Source organism: Dromaius novaehollandiae, chromosome 8 (genome assembly GCF_036370855.1).
Source record: "Dromaius novaehollandiae isolate bDroNov1 chromosome 8, bDroNov1.hap1, whole genome shotgun sequence".
Taxonomy (NCBI): Eukaryota; Metazoa; Chordata; class Aves; order Casuariiformes; family Dromaiidae; genus Dromaius; species Dromaius novaehollandiae.
In genome coordinates, this window is record NC_088105.1 from 10,872,248 (window position 1) to 10,890,813 (window position 18,566).

At 52.3% G+C, this 18,566-nt stretch overlaps 1 protein-coding gene across 1 annotated transcript; it reads right to left on the reverse strand.

Annotated features, from left to right (window-relative positions):
• Nucleotides 1-1,727: 1,727 nt before the first annotated feature.
• STX6 (syntaxin 6) lies at nt 1,728-16,443 on the reverse strand. Its single transcript, XM_026101066.2, has 8 exons — nt 16,314-16,443; nt 14,539-14,708; nt 13,828-13,922; nt 11,802-11,864; nt 9,352-9,474; nt 7,916-8,022; nt 6,100-6,194; nt 1,728-4,011 (listed from the first exon to the last, which is right to left on the reverse strand). The coding sequence occupies exons 1-8, from the start codon at nt 16,346-16,348 to the stop codon at nt 3,935-3,937; spliced, it is 765 nt and encodes a 254-aa protein (XP_025956851.1). The 5' UTR covers nt 16,349-16,443; the 3' UTR covers nt 1,728-3,934.
• Between the last annotated feature and the right edge of the window lie 2,123 nt (nt 16,444-18,566).

Below are 18,566 nucleotides of genomic sequence, written 5' to 3' on the forward strand. Positions count from 1 at the left end.
GAGCTGGGGCTGGGGGGTGGGGGTGGAGCTCAGCTGAGCCCCGGCTCCTTTCGCCCAAGCCCCGTCCTCGTGCAGGACCGCCATCCCCGCCGGGCAGTGGAGAGCCCACCTCCTCCGCAGGCAGGGCCGAGCTGAGGGGTGCTGAGGCAAGTCCCTGGCCCTAATTATAGAGAGATTTGCATTTCTGCCTCGGGGGACAGGTGTTTTTTTTTCCAGGATGTCCTTCAGACCTCCTCGCCTGCCAGCTGCTCGCCCCAGCAGCCTTGCAAGCTGCAGCACCACTGCACCGAGGGAGCCGCTGCTTCGCCTCCCGCTGTGCGAGGGCTCCAGCTCCCCGGTGTAGCTGCAGCGTGAGCAGTGGAAACGCTCAAGGGTGAGTTTTCGATTAACACCACCCATTTCTGCGGGGGCTGCACTTGGGCCTTGCTTCAAAGTAAGCTTATTTTAAAATGCTCCTTGGACAGCCTTGAGCTGTCTCTCACCTGCAGCGGCTCCCCGGCACCTGGCTGCCCTGGGGCAGCTCTGCATCTCCATTGCACCTGCGGCTCGTAGTGGCAACGGGGCGAGGGAAAAGCAGGGCACCTGCTCCTGGGTGGATCTGCACCTTAAAAACCAGGCGGGTGATGCCCAGCAGAGCCCAGCGAGGGCCACCAGGACCCCCTCGCCTTGGCTGCCTTCCACCAGGTCCTCTGCACGCCGGCACAGTGCCCAGGAGCCGGCCACCTGGGAAAGGAGCCCGGACGTCAGCAGGGCACAGCCTGCCTCGCCGCAGTTTTGGGGAGCTTTTCTCCGTCGGTACCAAGGCCTGGGCACCGCAGCGGAGGGCACGCGCCCAGCCCGCGGGAGGGGGCTGAAGGAGCAGCCGCCGAAGCGGGGCACTACCCACCGAGGCCCGGCGACAGCCGTGCAGGTATGGCCCGCTCTTCCCGCCAGCACGGAGCACTAAGAGGACAACGGGGTTACTTCCTCTGCCACGACACGCCGGCCTGCAGTAATGCATTTATTTAGCATTAAATGAAGGGGCACCGTCACCAAAAAAAAAAAAAAAAAAAAAAAAAAAAAAAAAAAAAAGGCAAACATACAAGCAAAGACGATCAATGACAATTTGGTAGCTAGCAACGACACCGAGACAGACATGTAAGCACAGCAGTTCTGGTCGCCTTCTGGTAATGCAGTAGACTAACAGCTTCCTGCACAGAGGAGCAGTCCTGCAAGAATCATTGGAAGTAATTCCTGGAGAATGCATGACCACGCATAAAATAGATGTAGGGAACGGAGGTATATAAATAAAGGGAGAGCCCTACACCCGTCTGTTGGGGCCATGTGCGCTCAGCCTGCCTAAAAACGGAGTAGGGGCGAGCAAAAAGCAGAGGTTGTGTTTTCCTCCCCCTGCTCATCGCCTCTAGCCTGCAAAACGTAGGCGCCGGGTCCCCGACTGCACGAGGCGCCCGTCAGTTGTTTCAGAGAAGGCCGTCCCAAACGCGCGGCCGCTGCTTTGTCCCCAGAAGACGAGCGTGAGCGATCCGTGCTGCTCACACCCGAATCCTCCCCCGACCCAAATCCTCTCCGTAACAGCGAGGCGGAAACAGACTGGAGCAGGACCGCACCATGCCCACATCCCCAGAGAGGATAACCGCTGACCGGCACCTTCTGGAAGCGTGCTCCCTGCAGACCTAGTCTTGGAGAGGTATTAAACCCAGCGAGGTGTACAGATACTGTAACAGCAATTATCGGAGACAGCATGTATTTAATACAATGTAACCGAGAGAAACAAGATGCTCTGCAATAATTAAGAGCAATCGCCAAAATAATTTTTGCATGTTAGTGTTAAGGACACGTGTGCGTTAATCACAACAGCTTCCACCCCGACTCAGCGGGGCAGCGTGATATGGTTTCTTCCCGCACCTCGCGGTGAAAGGCACGATGCTGCCTACCTTCAGCGCATCACCACGCGAACAGTAAATCATGCTGCAGCTTCAACGGAGCCACAAACACCAGTGCGTAGAGGAATGTTAAGCATGGCCTAAAAATCCAGGTGACTGAAGTCACCTAGACAGTGAATTTCACTCCCAGGGCAGATGGTTTTCAGGGGTAGTTTGCAGTTTTTGCAGAGGTCTCAGCGTCAGCACGAACTAACTTCCTCCCCCAGCCCCATCTGAGACACAGATGGGCAGTGTAAGTCAGCTCGTCCTGACTCTGTTTCTTTCCCTAAAGAAACTTAAATAAGGGAACAGATTTTAATAAGTTGTTTTTTGTTGTTTTGTTTTGGTTTGTTTTAAATCAAGAGTCACCCCATATTTCTGCAAGCAATTATTGCAGCACAAACCCCCTACTTGCATTTCTCCCAGTAATACTGCCAGGGTGAGCTTTCTAGACCACATTTTGGTTTCAACTAATTGGCTGTAACTCCTAATTCATGGTAAGAGCAAGAAAACTAGACCTAACCAACACTTCTGGGACAAGTCAAAGGTAACAAAAGGACTGGGCAGTAACACAGAGAAGTGACCTGGCTTTGAATTTCATGCCTTTTGGTTTCCTACAAAGAAAGTTTCCAAAAAATGTTGGTTGGGAAAAGTTAAGACATTCTATTTACATGTTCATATGCAGTCAAAATACATAATTAAGCCCTATTCCTCTGAAAATGCACATCTTGCATCCACAGAGAGAACATGGCTCTAACGGTCATCAAAAAAAATCTTAAACATTCTTTTCCTTTAAAAAAAAAAATAACTTATTTTAGAACTGACAAATCACTTGCCAAAGGGAAGCAGCTGTTAAACAGAAGCAGTTATTCAGTCATACAAGGGCAAGGAAAGCATCAGTCAATGAGCTTCAGAGGCTTGTATAATGAAGGAGGCTTTTAAAAGCTTTACGAAATTTACCCTCAGGCTAATGTTTGTCTGCCACCTTCCAGCTTGCAGTGCATTAACGCAGGTTTAAAGCTCTGGAGTTTCTCGTGACAACTGTCTCACCAACGGCAGGACAGTATACCCTGCGGTTCACCTACATGCAGTGTATGTTGCAGCCCAGGGGTCTTGGATGTTTATGTTTTGCTCCAGATTCACTGTAGTATTTTAGAGCGAATTCCGCGTCGCCGCGCGGGGTCAGACCCCGCCACGGAGAGGAAGGTGATCCAGCGCGCGGGCAGCCGCAGCCCGGCCCGCATGCCCTGGCCTCGCCTCGGACACGCAGGTGCACATTCACACTGGTCTCCGTCAGCAGCCGAGAGCCGGCGCTCTCCTGACTAACGCTTTTGGTCAGCAGGCGCCCGCCGCGGCTTGGCGCGCATGAAACGCTCGCCGCGGTGAGGGGGCCCTGGGCCCAGCTGCCCAGCGAAGGTGGCCCGAGTAGAAACAAAAACAGCAGCCGGGAGAGGCAGTGCTCCGGGGCCCCCCTGCCTCCTGCGACCACCCGCGAGGGTACGAGTGCGACGCAGCCAGCTGGCGATGCTGCTCCTAATGCTCAGTGAAGTAACCCCCTCCTCCCTCCCCCCCCCGCAAGGAATTGCTGCTCTGTTCCTGCGACTGACCCTGGGCGGCTTGGGGCCGCTTCCAGGCTGCAACCGGCTCATACCTGCAGAGGTGGAAACACAGTGGTGAAGTCCTTTCCAGCTGCCTAGGTGCAGATCTAGTGCCCTCCTTGCCGCACCGGGAGAGGAGGCAGCCCGCTGCCCAGAGCGGCACAGCCCTGGCACAGAGGAGCCACAAACCACTCGAAGCCTCCATCCCCCCTCCCCAGGGCCAGGTGACGAGACAGTCAGACCACGGCGGAGCCAAGCCACAGGCGTTAGGTCCTCGGAGGAGAACGGTAAGAGCTGGGTGCAGGTTTTCTCTGCAGGGATCTCTGAGGGCGGACGGAAACAGTAACAGTTTCATTTCCCCGTTTTAAGGGGGCGGGGGGACAGGAAGGGGGGCGTCCAAGGAAGTTCAGTCCATCACAGGACAAAAAACAGGATGAGCACCACCAGCAAGATAACAAAGAGGATGATAATTGCACACCACTGCCGTCGATCTGGAAGAAAAAGGAAGTGTCAGTTTTCCTACTTTAAAATGGAAGTTGGGGCCGGGGGGGGGGGGGGGGGGGGGGCGGGGTGGAGAGAGCTTTTCTTCACTGTGTACCACTAGGATCCCCAGTCCAGCTAAAGGGAAGCCATAAAAAGGCAAAGGCATGGCTCCACAACCAGCAGGACAAACAGCATGTCCCTCTGCAGGCTCCCTGCCCTCCGAAAGGGCCGAGTTCCCACTGCAGCCCAAAGCTTAGCAAGGCCACACTGTTTTTCCTCCAGGATTTTGGCTGTTTTTTTTGAGGCTTCTCCTTAGCCAAGTTCAAGCAAATTTGATAAGCCAGTTCAAAAGCTGTTGGGAGGAACAAGCAGATAGCTGTTGTGCATTGCTGCTAGTCTGTTGTGTAACCTGTTTGCTAGAGAAACAAAAAGGTGTCCAAAGAGAGGTTTCTAAAATAGCTTTTGCTGGGAACAGCTTGTCCCAGCAATCTGTCAGAGAGTCCCAGGAATCAGGTTTCTCCTTCCCAGATGTCTCGGTACACCTCTCAGACCATAGGAATGCTCCGCAGATGCTCAGTGTTGCATCGCCTCTTGGAGCTTTCCCGGGGAGCTCGCTGCATTGCCAGACCAATGCTGCTCTTCAGAGAGGATGTATCAGTGCATGCTACACAGCAAAAATAAGGCAGCCTGTGCTATCGCTCTAAGCTGTCTGTCATCATTTCACTCTTGCAGTGGAAGACTTCTCCATCTGAATTAATGTTTGGTTCTGACTTCCCAGCACTGGGAACCCCACGGCCCCTGGATAACAGCCCTTGTGCAATACAAACTAGAAAGGCAAGCACAGGAGTCACTCGTGCAGTGCAGACCTCTACCGAGATAAGCTCTGCTTGCAGCAATCTTTGAGGGGGCAATGCAAGGCTTCACAGCTGCTGTCTGCCTGTGGCCACATCTGCAGTGCCAGAGATAACGCCCCTGTTAGATGGTGGTGCAACAGGGCGGCAGGGCTGCTGTCATCCCACCCCAAACACTAGTCTGAGCTAGTCTCCCAGACGTCCCTGCATCAGCCCCGTCGCTTGTGATGGTCTTTCATGACTCTCAGACGCACTTTGCAATGATCAAAGCATTTCTCCTGGTGCAAAGTCAAGACAGGCAAAATTTGCCAGTGGTCATGCTGCCACAAGACCACCTGCAACCTGAAGGAGATTGTCAGCACTCTGAACAGCCTGTCTCCACGGGACCGTATTTCAATAACCCCGTAAATTTCCTGGCCAGCCTAATCCTGCAGAGCGAGAACACTCTTCTCCTTCCTGACTTGCTCCTGCTTCCACAAGCTACACACGTATCCATGGGAGAGGGGATAACAGAGGAGGCTATCACACAGCACGCAGTAAGTGCTCCGTTTCGAGAACGAGCGACGAGGGACTTCCCGGCAGGCATGCTATGTTTCCTGTTTGCACTACTGTGGCGCCCAGCCAGCTGCGAGGCCCACCAAGTTCAGGCACAGCCTTATAAGGGCTTTTCTTGTGGGCTCAGCCTTCCCCCCCATTCGAAATCACCTCTGTCCTCTGTCAGCTAAGGCACTTCCGACCGACAACATGCCTGCAGTCCCCCAGCCTGCTCCTGCCACGTGCCAGCAATGCCTTGTGCGGGGAGCTGAGAGGTAGGAAGGGGCTTGCTGCAGCTGAGGGTTTGAGTAGGGGAAGCCACGCATAGTTGCAACTGTTCTGTGCCACGCTGAAAGCTTTTGCTAGGCAGGCAGCCTAGGAAACTGCAGCACAGCGGAAGGCTGCAGAGCATCCCCACACATCATCTGTGAGAGGTATTTTCCCACCATAGCAGTAGCAGCACGAACAGAAAGGCATCTGTAAATAAAACAAAAGCTGAGGACATGCTACAGAGCAGGGTCTTAGCAAGAACAGTTGCAAGGTTTGGAGTACTTCCGCCATCTTTAACCTCTTGGGCACCGGCAAAAAGCTGCTCCCTCTCTTTTTCTTAGGTCTGACCGTCAGTGGGTAAGAGCACCATGCATCATAGCCCTAAAATCCATCGGCCTGTCTCTCCCTTTCCAGGGTCAGACCCCCCTTCCCAGGACCTACCACTAGTCATGTGAGACACTTTTGCAAGCTTCTTCATGACGTTGTCAAGCCGTGACTGAGTGCTGTCTAATTCATGAGAGAAGTCGTCCAGCATCCTGGGGACAGAGAAGTGCAGAACTAATTAATAAGCGATGCATCCCTTCAGGATTTCTCCATGTGTTGACATGCACTGATCAAAACACCAATGTGATCAGCATATCAGACCTTAGCAAAGAAAAGCAACGCAGCTTGCTCTCTTGAAAGCACCCAAGCAAAAAAAGAACCTGCTCAAGCAGCAGCTCTGCTGTGGTGGAAAGCGAACTCAATTGGGACTCCCGCTTGACTGATCTCCCTGAGTGCACGCAGGCACTTTGCAGGTAAGCTCCACTGATCTCTGTAAGGCGAGGAGCAGGGTTTTTCCTCCTTCTAAGATGAAAGTCATATTTATAATCCATGATTAGCAGAGAACAGTTAGATTTAGGCAATGTTTGGACTTTAAATCTGTTTTGTTGTTCAAGGCTTGCAGCTGAAGCAAAAATCTTGTATCGGTCATGTATCAAGCAGGAATGAGATCTGCAATTGCTTTTACTGTGCTTTTAAGCTCTGTATGGAAGTTACCCATCCACTTCCTTCACACAACAACTGTAATGGATCTGAAAGCCTTTTGAAACAGTGTTTTGTCAGTGGCAAGAATCTATGTCAAGACAAACAAGGACATCCAGAATCAAGGTACCCATCTTCAGTGGGCAGCATTCTAAAGCTCTCCCATGCTTAAAAGGACAGCTTCCTTCATTTGGAGGTCTAGGGCACTCAAATTTCTTCCACTGTCCCGTCTTTTTTTGTCATCCCTTTTTGTTAAACCTTCATTTGGGGTAGAAAAGAGAGTTGTAAAAAAGCCGTATCGCCTTAACTATCTGCTACTCTCTAGGAAGCACTGATGGCATATGTGAAGATCTGGAAACAGACATACCACGCTGGCCTGCTTCAGTGAGAGCACAGATATGCTGCAGGCCTTCATAAACACTGCATTTAAAGTTCCTCCTATCCATCAAAGGAAACATTACTTCACAAGGGGCAGAGCCCTCCAGACTATTACCAGCCAAACAAGGAGATTTTAGGCATGAGCCATTTAAGTTCACGCCTAAGTTGCTGGCCTGCATAGCTGGAAACTTTATGCACTTCTTTGCACAGGACATGCACGGGGGGGGGGATAAAGAAATCTAATTTATATGCAAATGGGTGGATGCAAACTACTGTGTGAGCTACCCTTTAACCCTTTGCGTGGGTGAGCGTTATTTTTAGCTTTAACTATGAATAGCAGCTCTGTGCTGCATGTTTCGAACCCAGCAAGGCAGAGCTCTGAGCTACTGAGTCGTGCAACCCCAAACAGTTACCCAGGGGTAGCACAAAAACCTGTGGAGTGGGAAAGCGCCTAGTATCCTGCTTACACGACTGCCCTCCCTCATCTGTCCAGTACTGCTGGCTGCCTGAAGTCAAAGGAGCATAACTGTGCTTTAAGGGGAGTGTTTAAAAAGACTAAGAGAGACAAAAGGTAAAACTGGCAGCTAAACCTGCCCCAGGTGCAGGCTTTCAACGGAAGAAGATTGCAGCTGGATCCTTGCAGGCCTGAATAAGAAATGCTTTCCACTGCCTGAAATGAAAGGCAGTCCAGGGCGCCGGAGGGGTGAGCTAGGAGTGACTGCCAGGGGGTGAGGAAATTCAAGGTCCTAACAGCTGTAAAGGTGTGTCAGTGAGGGACACCCTCCCCCTCCTGCCCCAGATGTGCTGCAGCCAGCCCCACACCCACAGGGTTTTGGTGTTGGGTCTCAGCACTTACACTGCCTGTTCCTCCAGCTCCCCGCCAATGCGCTGGGACATGTTCTTCAGCACCCCGATGCTGCCAGAGACCAGCTCCAACTGCTCATCTTGCTGCTCGACAATCAGCTGGGGCCAAAGAGAAGGGAAACGGGCAATTACAGTCCTGCTGCCTTCTGCAACTGGGTCAAAGCCGGCTGCTCGGACAGATGCTTGCTAACTCCACCAGTTTCAGCTGCAGAGCCTGGGAACAGGTCTAAGCCTCCAGGAACCAGGACCGCACTTCTAAGAAATGCTCGAGAACTGACAGCAGCATGAAAGCCTCCCAGGCATCCTTGCACCACAGCCAGCTGCAGAGTCCCTCCTACTGTTCCTGAAAATTCAGCCTTGACTCAGCCACGCTGCGTCCTTTCCCTGTGCACCCACCACTAAGACGACTCTTCAAAGCTAGAGCCCCTGGCTAGCAAAACCTCCATAAGCCTCACTGCCTTCAGCAGGTACGACAGTGGGCACCTGGGAGCCACGCTGCTGCCGTGCCTGAGGGAACGTAACCCAGAGCACGCTGCAGAGTTAATGAAGAGTTAACGTGAGTAAAAGGCTGTTACAGCTTCTATGGCTAAAAATAACAAGCCTGGCTCTGGATGTGCCAAAGGAATAAGTCTGCTGATGTTTTAAGTCACTTTCAGGGCACAATCATGCTAAGGATTAGGTTTACCCTAGTTACCTACTTCTGAATCTATTTATCTTCCTAGAGTCACTAGGTAAAACTCATTTGAAAGCCGGAGCAGCGTGCTGTGTCAGAAACCTTTCCAGAGTTTACTGCCTCTGAGAAGTGGCCTATTTAAGGCCCTGTGTTTGGGTGGGCTGCTGTGTGTGGACCTGTGCGCTGCCCCAGACCTTCTCCAAACAAATTCCACCAGCTCCAGTGAACCACTGCAGCAGGGATTCTAGGAAAGCCCTGAGGCAGATCTTCTGGCGAATCTTGTGGTTGAAAGCAGAAAAAGGAAGTAGGCACATGCTCCTGCTTAGTCTATTCTGGTGGAGATGCACATAAACAGCAGTAAACATCAGCTCACTTTTTAACCAGAGAAAGCTGCATAAGAGAAATGGGCACTCTCCTTTTCCCAACGTTTCTACTCTTCCAAGCATTTCAGCAATCCTTGCAATATTCAAGTTTAGCATGCTCCTTTTTTCCGATCTTTTTTGTCTTCTGTACAGAGCAGAACACCCAAATCTGAAGGTTTAAAAACTCTGCACCCAGATACATCCAAAGCCACGCTGAACGGAGAACACAAACACTGGTATATACTGCAGCTAAGCAGTGGGTTATCAGGCTCCTGGCTTCAGACCAGCCAAGGACTGGATTTTTTTTTTGCTCTTGCAGCCTGCACACCATCTCCCTGGCACACGTTTGGCAAGCAAGGCCATTCTGTTGACATTGTGCAGGAGCTGCCTTACCTGTTGTTGAGCTTGTTGCTCCTCAATGAAGTGTGAATTTGCCAATTGCAGCTCCCGATCCAGACGGCTGTATTTGTCGGGTCCAGAGCTCCAACTCTGACTCCCGCTTTCTCCCAGGAGTGCCTAAACAGATGCAGAAAGCCCTTAGCAAGACCTCTGTGTCTGCTCATAGCCTGTCTACAGGGTGAATAGGAAAAGTGGAAACTCCTGTATAAACACACAGAGCAGCACCCTTTTCCTCCCCACTCGACTGCCACTCAGCCAGAGCGCTGTCAAACTAAAAGGATACAGTGCCAACCTCGGAAAACTCTGCAGCCTGATTGCTGCAGATATACCACTGAAGCAACAGGAGAGCTGGAATACGACTGCAGACAGGGAGAGAGCATAAGCAGGATGTCTGCATTAGTCCAAAGTCCACTAAAGGTGTGGTACTATGTGCAAGGATGGCAAGCATCCACATATTTAGTGTTAACAAATGCATAGCATGAACTGGACACTGTGCTAAGAATGACTGGGGCTTAAGAGTGTGTGGATAAAGTACTTAACCAGTTGAGCACAATAGCTGACAGAGTAAAACAGTGCAATATATAAACAATGCAGCATTGTATGCAGGGCTCAGGTTCTTTGGTTCAAGTTACCTGTTCCTCCTGCATACCATTTACAACAGCAACAACATACAAGACTACCCTTGCTTCCTGCTCTGCAACCTGAATGGAAAAGCATGTGCAAAGCCAACGGAGAAGCAGGCTTTACAACTGACTAAATCTGGGCCCTGGAACAGGTTATGTGGGCGACAGATGCTGGAGAATCAACTGCGGCCAGAAGGCGAGGAGCTGCACCATGCAGCATTACTAACAGGTTAGGGAGCTTTGCTCACCAGCACAAGAGGCGAGGCCAACTCTTTCAGAGAGGCGTAGGAGGGTGAGATGAGAACATATTGCAGCTTTTGGACGTGGGCAGCCAAGAAGGAGGGGACAATGGCGTCTCTGTGAAGAGCAGCCAGACAAGGACCAGGCGACTAAGATAGGTTAAACACGAGACGGGTTCTACGGTTCATCTGGTTTACAAAGGTCAGGGAGGGCAGAGAAAGCCGTGGGGGAGCAAGCAGGAAGCCAGACGGACATCTGTTCTTGTCCGCCCCTGAGATACTGGGCAAGTTCCTGATTCTCTCCAGTTTGGGGCAAGCACTACTATCACTTATTTACCACCGTGCACTAGCTTTGCTGCAGCTTGAATAGCCTGTGCTTCCCAACCTCAGCTTAGCGCTGTGAGGGTCAAGTCACCAGCAGCCAAAAGCCAGCCTCTCAAACACAGAGGCACTCTGGAGAACCCCCTGCAGCCCTGCACAGCTCAGTCTTCGCAGTCTGAAGGGAAGGTGAGGAATTGGAGAAGGGAGAGGAAGACACCAAGAGGAATCAGTTTTCTTGAACAGATGTCACTGCATGAACTGGGCCATATGGCCTTCTACAGCTAGCAGGGGCATCAAAGAAAGGAAAGCAGCAAAATGCAGAGATATCTACAGACCTGTCTGAGCAGGGGTATAAACGGCTTTGCTTCTTCAAGTGTTTTCCAAGCATGTTAATTAACCCTGTAACAAGCTCAGGAATTAGCTCTGTCCTCCTCAGCAGCTTGTTCCAGGGTTTGTCATTTTTGCCACAAGTGATAAGATCGATTCAGGCAGGTAAGTCTGTTGTGTTAAGTGCACACCAATTTTTACAAGAGGCAGCTTTGGAAGTTGACTTGGAGATCTCATTACCATTTCCCCATCAGCTGGAGGGGAGGACAAGCTGCATCTATTACTTAGACTACGAGTGCAGACAACCTGAGACTCCTTGAACTTCTTCCGTCTTCTTATGAGGGCAACTATTACGAGATGTAGCTATTTGTAAGGATACAGAGCATCCCGGCTCCTAAGTACAGTCGAGCACAGGATTACATTTATTGCCTTGGATACTGACTCTGCTCCTCCTGAGAAGAAGGGAGATTCCCTTTCCTGAAGGGTGATGCAACACTGACAGTTGTACACAGTCAGTTCTGACGACAGAGACAGATGGTGAGCGGTAAGTGATTACTCTGAGACACAGGTTTGGAAGAGAGTGACAGCAGTGTGCTTGTGAGAGCCAGCTCTCTCGCGGGCTCTGGAACGACAGGTCAGCAAAACAGACACAGTTCAAACACTCAGCTTTGTTACAACGTGTAAGCCCCTTGCCAGCAAAAACGTTTTTAGGAGATGAGCTACAAAACAGGATATATATTGTAATTGCTGCTTTTAAGCATTTTTGTTCACCACTACACGCTCTACCTTAGGATGTGGGGCCCCAAAATAAGTGCAAATGAAAGTTTCATGTAACACATACCTTAAGACAACAGCTGCTAAAGCTGATAAATCCTCCTTTCAAGTATCAAAAAAGCTATTGCATTCACTTAACTTGCCTGTTTCTGAGTCTCACCTGCCTGTTTTTTCTTTCAGCCAGTGCCTGCATGGAAGAGTTTGACATCTGATCCTTCATTTCCTGTTTGTTTAAGGAAAGAAGTAGTATGTGAGCATTAGATTTGAGGTGATGGGCGGTTTCAGTTTGCTACAATGCTGTCTATACCCAGTGAGATTTCTTGTTGGGGGGGAGGGGGGCGCGAGGAATTTTCCTTAAAAACATATGCAGTTTTGAAGAGCCTGGAAGGACGCTGAAGAAAGTTCCATCACAGTTCATAATTTTACTAATACTAGAATCATTTGCAATGGGTTATTTTGAAAATATTACTTATTTACTACTAGTTTTGCTTCTCCACAGCCAGAAACACTTTGATTTGTATAGGATTAAATTGATCTTCCCACTAACAGACTGTAAAGAAGAACCATGTTCTTGACTTGAAGGTGTTGGACATCTGTAACCTGCACTTTATTCCCAGGTACCTCTGATTTAACATGGTATAGGCCAAGGTAGATTTCTTGTCCTACGGCAATTCTCTCTGACTATGTCTAGATTTCTCTATTATGAATTAAGGTTTGTTCTTGAGATACAGTAGGAGCTGGCTAGTCATAAAAAGCTCCCAAACACTTTGTAAAGTAGCCCAGTTTTTATAAGATAGATTATCAGTCAGTATGATCTAGCAAGGTGTGATCCATCTCATGTACCAGCACAGTTCTGATGTCACCAGAAGACACAGGTATGTTTTACCATTCAGAGATGTGCAACAGATCTTCTAAGAGCACCAGAACGCACTCGGTTACTTTTCACCAACTAACGCATGTTCTGCTGTGTATGCATCACACATTCCCCCTGTGGAAACTGGAAGCCACCTAGGTAATGGCACTAAAAATTTTAATTTTAACAGTAGGAGACACTGCTCCAAAATCCATTAGCCAGCAGTCTGCAGCCTGAAAAAGAGGACCATAAAGCAGGCTTGCTCATCTTGCTCATCTGGGAAGTAAGACTACATGCACATGCCCGCTACCTGGGGCCATCACGATTTCAGGATCTGTTCCCGAGCAGCAAGCCTTAAAAACTGTATCCAGACCGCAGCATTACAGGTAGGATAACAAGCTTGCTTCTAGCTAGAGCAATGCATTTTATGAAGCAGGAACATTCAAGTCATGAGCGACAGCAGAAACTAAGCCATATTGCCATAGTGCTATATTAATACAGAGCAAATCTCCTAATTAGCAGTTTGTTATCAGGCTTTTGGGAAGATGCTTTTTCCCCATTTATTACCATCAAGTTGTTGAAATCCCTGTCTAGCTTCTGAATCCTCCCTGAAAGCACTGTGAGCAAACATTACTCTCTTTGCAGTTGATACTGCACGTCTTTTCACTTTAACCCTGCCTGCAGCTCTGGACTTTGCTAAACTGCTGCCCAGTAGGCAGAGCTTTGCCAGGCCCATCTCTGTTCAAAGGACTGCTATTTAAGAGTGTGAGTCTGAACTAAAAAAAAGCCTTCTCCCAGTTAAAAATAAAAACTAGTGGCTCTTTTGACTGTTTTGTAGCAGTAGGAAGTTGAAGTCACCACGTAAATAACGCTAGTGAGTGTTCAAAGGGGACTTTCTGTTTTTGAAAACTAGCAATACAAGTAAAAGACAGTTACTATTTCCTTTAACTCTGAAGGGAGACTCCAGTTTCCCCTGCATAGCAGAGGGATCTTTAGCCTTCATTTCCAGTGTTCATGCATTTCCAGGCCCACTATTACAAGAGATGTTTGAAGACTTAAAGAAGCAGCTGAAAGGGCCGGTTAGGGGATGCAATGAGGCCTCTGCATCCTCGCTGCCCCTAGCCTGTCTGGAAAGTCCATGGAGGGAGCACATGGGCAAGAGGAAGAAGCCCAAGCCCAAGAGAGAGCAGGTAACAGCTTTATCCTCTACTGCAGAGGAAAACAGTTTGCAGTTCACCACTGAAATGGCCACCAGCTTTCAGCTTTCCCACTGGAGCAGCTCCTCCACCCCAGTCCTCTTGTCCTGTTCCCACCTGAAGCCCTCATTCCTTACCCTGACCACCTGCCGCGTGCTTGTGATGAAGGCTTTCCGTATACCCAACTCCGTTGCATCGAGGTTGAATTTCCGAGGGTTTGCCTCAACAATGCGTAGAAAACAAGTTAAGGAATCACTTTTCAGGATGCAGTAGGCACACAGACACAGAAACCCTGACCACCAAGGAGGAATCTGTCACGTGGCACGGCTCCTCCATTTACCTGTGCTTTTTTCCCAAATTTGATTAGCAAGGTACGAGGCACTAAAGCATGAAAAAAGCACGGCAGCAATGTACTGTGGTGAACACACGAGAGGGAAACCTCCCACTGGTGTGGTTTTTGGTTGTCTGATGCTGTGCAGCACTTTCAGGAGTGTTCAGCTGAACAGAAGGGAAAAGGAATATCTCTGGAAGGCAGCCTAGAGTAGTACTGACTATGCAAAATCCAAGTTCATTCAACAAAACAGTTTTTGCAACAAAGCATCTTAAACACACCTTTTCAAAAGAAAAAAAAAAACAGAGGGAAATTCATTTGCAGAACATGTTTTGTCATCTTCATCTCTCATTTGCAATTTGAAAAAACCTGGGGCAAACTGAAAATTCAGTCCCAAATAGTCTTTGTTTCTGCAAAAAGTAACTACTGGTGAGCACTAGCACTTGACTGCTTATTACAAGGTGGGAACTGCATGTCTCTAAATCCAAAGACTGCACCAGCAGCACAAAAAGGATATTAATCGTTTCATCCAGGTCTTCCAAGTCCCACTCAATGCTCCGCAAATTGTTCCTGAGCTCATTAGTGGTCCAGTCGATTTCTTCTCTTGTGGCTATAGAGGGATCTTGCAAGAGCTCCGTCCACCTCTGGAAGAGCCCCTGGGCAGTATTCACTGCTTTCTGCACCTCCCTGCAGTCAGGATAATTAAAGAGAAGTGAAGGGATTATTATCAGTTTTTTTGCAGCAGTCACGCTGGGACGTTCCCACATTCAGCAGAGGAGGGAAGTGTAACCTCCCCGCAAACATCTTTCCTTCAAATGTTTTTAGTTTATTTCGTAAAATAAGGATTCGCCATACTTCTGGACAACCCTGTCTCCTTTTGTGTTATAGCGTGAAGTCCTGAGCAGCAATTCACAGTTCAGCTACCACAATTAACTGAGGGACCTGTTTCTCTAGGGGAGGTTTCTGTCAAGTGTCACAACACGAGACAGGGCAGTGCAACTGCCTGCACAAGACTCTCCTCTGGCAATTGCTATTCTGCATTTCTCTCAACATCTTTCCTCTAAAGACTGTTGACTACCTAGGCAAGATATCCCAGGAGCAAACAGAATTACGAGAACTGTCCCCACAACACAATCACACAGACTGTCCAGCGCAGTGCTGTTTATTTCAATTCAGCATTAAAAAAATATACATGGCTCCTCTATACTGGCTTAGCGAACACAACTCTCTCCTGCTGCTCTCAGCTTTTCAGAGGAGAGCGCGTTCACAGCACCGGGACGTAGGCTTCGCTGACAGCACTGAACACTACACCCACGGTTGGGGACAAGAGGGCAGGTAACCGCTGGTAAGCGTGATTGTCCGTGCGTACAAACAGGATGGACCATTCGCTTGGACTAACGGCGAGGCATAGGGGCAAGACCGACGCCAGCTAGGCTTTGCTGGCTCTTGAAGGTGGGCACCAAAGGGCTTGCACGCAGCACTGCGCGAGGTGCACCGACCCCCAGCGCGTTCAAGCAGTTCATCAGCTGGAGAAGCCTAAGCGCGTGGACCACGTCCTCACCCTGCAGCCCTCGCAGGGCCGGCAGGCGCCGGGTCTCTTTACGTTACACCATCATGCCGAGGTCCTTCTCCACCTGGACGTGTTCCTCCTCTTCTCGCAGGCGTACGGCTCCGTGTCTGTTGCATCTAGTTCCCTAAAGCCAGCAGCCAGGACTAAGGATGGTTTGCTTCCTCCGTTACTCGCTAGCAAGTTTTGGGTTGTTTTAACCGGGACGCGCTTGAGGAAGTACCTACAAGTGGCGGTTTGAGCGGAGCTGGCTGTTCTCCGAAGGCGGCAGCTCCGCACCAAAGGAGGGCAGATGGCACCGAGCACGGCCAGCCCCTTCCCCCCCACCTGCAGGCAGCGGCAGCTCCTCGAGGCCCCGCTGCCGGGGCACCGGCCGGGAGCCGCCGCGCGCTGCTCTCCGCAGGCCGAGGGGCCTCACCGCACCGAGCGCAGCCCCCGCTCGCCGCCACCTTCGTTCCGCGCCTCCCCCCTTTGTCCGCGCCGCGTCCGGCCGCGCTCCGGCTCGCACGGACGGCGCCCGCTGGCACGGCACCGCGGCGGACACTCCGCCGGTGCCCCGGCGCGGGGCGAGCCCGCCCGCTCCGCCCGCCGCTCCCAGGCCGCCGCCCCGCCTCGGGCCCCGCCGCGGCAGCCGGAGCCGAGCCGGGCCGCGCGGCCCCCCGCGGCGACACCTGCAGCGAGGCGCCGCCCCCCTCCCCTCCCCGCCGCGCCGCGGCCGCGCTCACCCCTTCACCACGAAGAAGGGGTCCTCCATGGACATGGCGGCGCCGCCCCGCTCGCTGCCGCCGACTGAGCCCCGGCGCCCCGCGCGCCCCCGCCCCGCCCCCCGTGCCGTCACGGGCCGCGCGCCTGCGCCCGGCGCGGGGGGCGGGGCGCGACGGCCCCACCCCACCCCGCCCCGCCCCGCCCCGCCGTGAGGCCGTTGGCCGCCATGATGGCGGCGGTGGTTACTTCGGGGGGCTGCTGCGCTCTGCTCCGCTCCCTCGGCGGCGAGGGCAGCCGGGGCGGTCGCGGTTCCCCCGCCGAGACACCGGCCTGGAAGCGCTGCCCGGTCCCGGCCCGGTTCAGCCCTCCCGGCGCCCCCGTTTTGTGCCCGGCTGAGCGGCTTTGTCAGCAGGCCGCGTTCCCGCCTCGTCCCATGCCCGCTGCCTTGCCCGCAGCGCTCCGCGCGGGGGAGGCCCGTCGTGCCCGGGGCTGGTGCGGCCACCGTGGCCCGGCCGTCGTGCTGTGGCCTCGGCCGGGAGTGCTGCCACTCCCTCCCCTGCCCCTCCAGCAGGGAAAGCCCGACCTCATGGCTCTCACTTTCCCTCCCGGCGCCCTGTCTGGGTGACGAGCGCCTGTTCCCCCTCTTCTGCCTCCTCTGTAGCCTCTCAGCCCCTCGGGTGGGTGTGAGGGGAAGGACGATTCCCGTCTGTGGGAACGGAGGCCCCTGGGCGCCGAGTGCCGGCGGAAGAGCGGTGGTGCCGGGGAGGAGCGGCCCCCTGGCAGTCCTGGGGCACGTCCCCGTGTCCCTCTGGGGCAGCGCCCCGCCTGGGCTGGCCCCGCAGGTCAGGGGTGCGTCACGTCTAGGGACAGAGAAGCACCGCAAGATTTTGGGGAGGCCTGGCCAGGTGTGCTCCCCTGCATCTCTGCTGTGTTAACCAGAGCATATGCCGCTACCTCCGTTTTCGTTGCGTGACTGCAGTCCAGCAGCGATAGCAAAGACATCGTGGTTAGCTGAAGGAATAGGTACAAAAGCTAGCTGTAGAGATGCCTTCTCAGCATGTGAACGGGATAAGACGCTTTTGCAATCGCAGCATTTACTCATGAGTGTGGGGTGGGAAGGCTGCGACACATGTAGAACTGGTTTCTTCAGTTTGCAGAGCAAGAAAGCCGCCTGCTGCTTTGGCCAGCCCCACGCTTGGAAAACCACCGCTTGTCAGGGGTGGTGCAACTCGCAGGAGCACTGGGGCTGTGCTACCAGCTATTCCTTGTTTCCCCTTGGATGGCTTGTTTCCCACGCAGGCAGGTTTCAGGGGGTTCCCGCGAGATGCGCTGAGCCGAATGTGCCCTGTGCAGGGCTGGAGTTGCCTTGGGACACTGAGAGGGCTAGTGGAAGGGAGCAGAAAGCAGAGTGCCCAGGAGACACTGCCTCAGTTACACCTGCCCCCCGTGAGACCTTGTCCTCCGAGCCCCACAGTCCTGTGATTTCTGCCTGCGTTTCACACTCTTCAGGGCTCCCACCTCGCTTCTCCACCTTCCCTGTGCCCAGCTGCCAAAGCTCCTTTTTTGCAATACTTGTTTATATACCCCCTTGCACTTGAGTCTTCATGTTACCTGCAAAATAACCACCATTGCCACTATCCCTCCTGCTGCCCTGCAGCCTTGCCACCTGCCCTAGCAGCTTTGGACTTCTTGCCTTTCTCTGGAAATGCCAGAAGGCTTGAGCTGACCATAACTTTTGGATGGAGGGGGAAAATCAGCACTTTTCCAAGCAGGGAAAAAAGAGCTTGGACTGGCCTGCAGCTACTGAGCCCTCCTGGCTTCCTCCTGCTCCCCTGGGAGAGATGTTCGGCAAAGGCCTCACCGCCGCGTGGTGCAGCCGAGGGGTGCCCATGCTGGCTTTGCTTCGGGTGCTGGTGTCCTCTGCAAGGGCAGAATGCCTCAGTGCAGCATGCCTTATCCACACGCGTATCACAAACCGGCTCAGAGGGTGGTGGGTTGTTCGGGAAAGTACGGGACGCCGTGGCTGAGACACAGCTCGTGTGCGAATACGCACCCTCCGCGGCGAAACCTTGCTGAAGCCGCCGGTCGGCAGCTCAAAGCACGTCGCAGCCTCGTTGCTGTGTTTTCAGAGTCTCCCAGGGAGTCGCTCTTCATGCTTGGACTTGGCTGTATTAATTACTTGGCTGTCTGCTCATGTGCTCGTCAAGGTGGTGTATTCTGAGCATCACACCAAAGGTTATCGCGGTTAGGTTTGTTCCAACGCTTGTGAAAGT

Excerpts from the sequence above, each read along its gene's own strand:
- STX6 (XM_026101066.2), bottom strand. The coding sequence starts at position 16,348 with ATGTCCATGGAGGACCCCTTCTTCGTGGTGAAGGG. Across the intron at positions 11,865-13,827 it reads GCACGCGGCAGGTGGTCAGG|GAAATGAAGGATCAGATGTC; the intron begins GTAAGGAATGAG and ends TTAAACAAACAG. Across the intron at positions 6,195-7,915 it reads GAGCTGGAGGAACAGGCAGT|GATGCTGGACGACTTCTCTC; the intron begins GTAAGTGCTGAG and ends CTCTGTCCCCAG.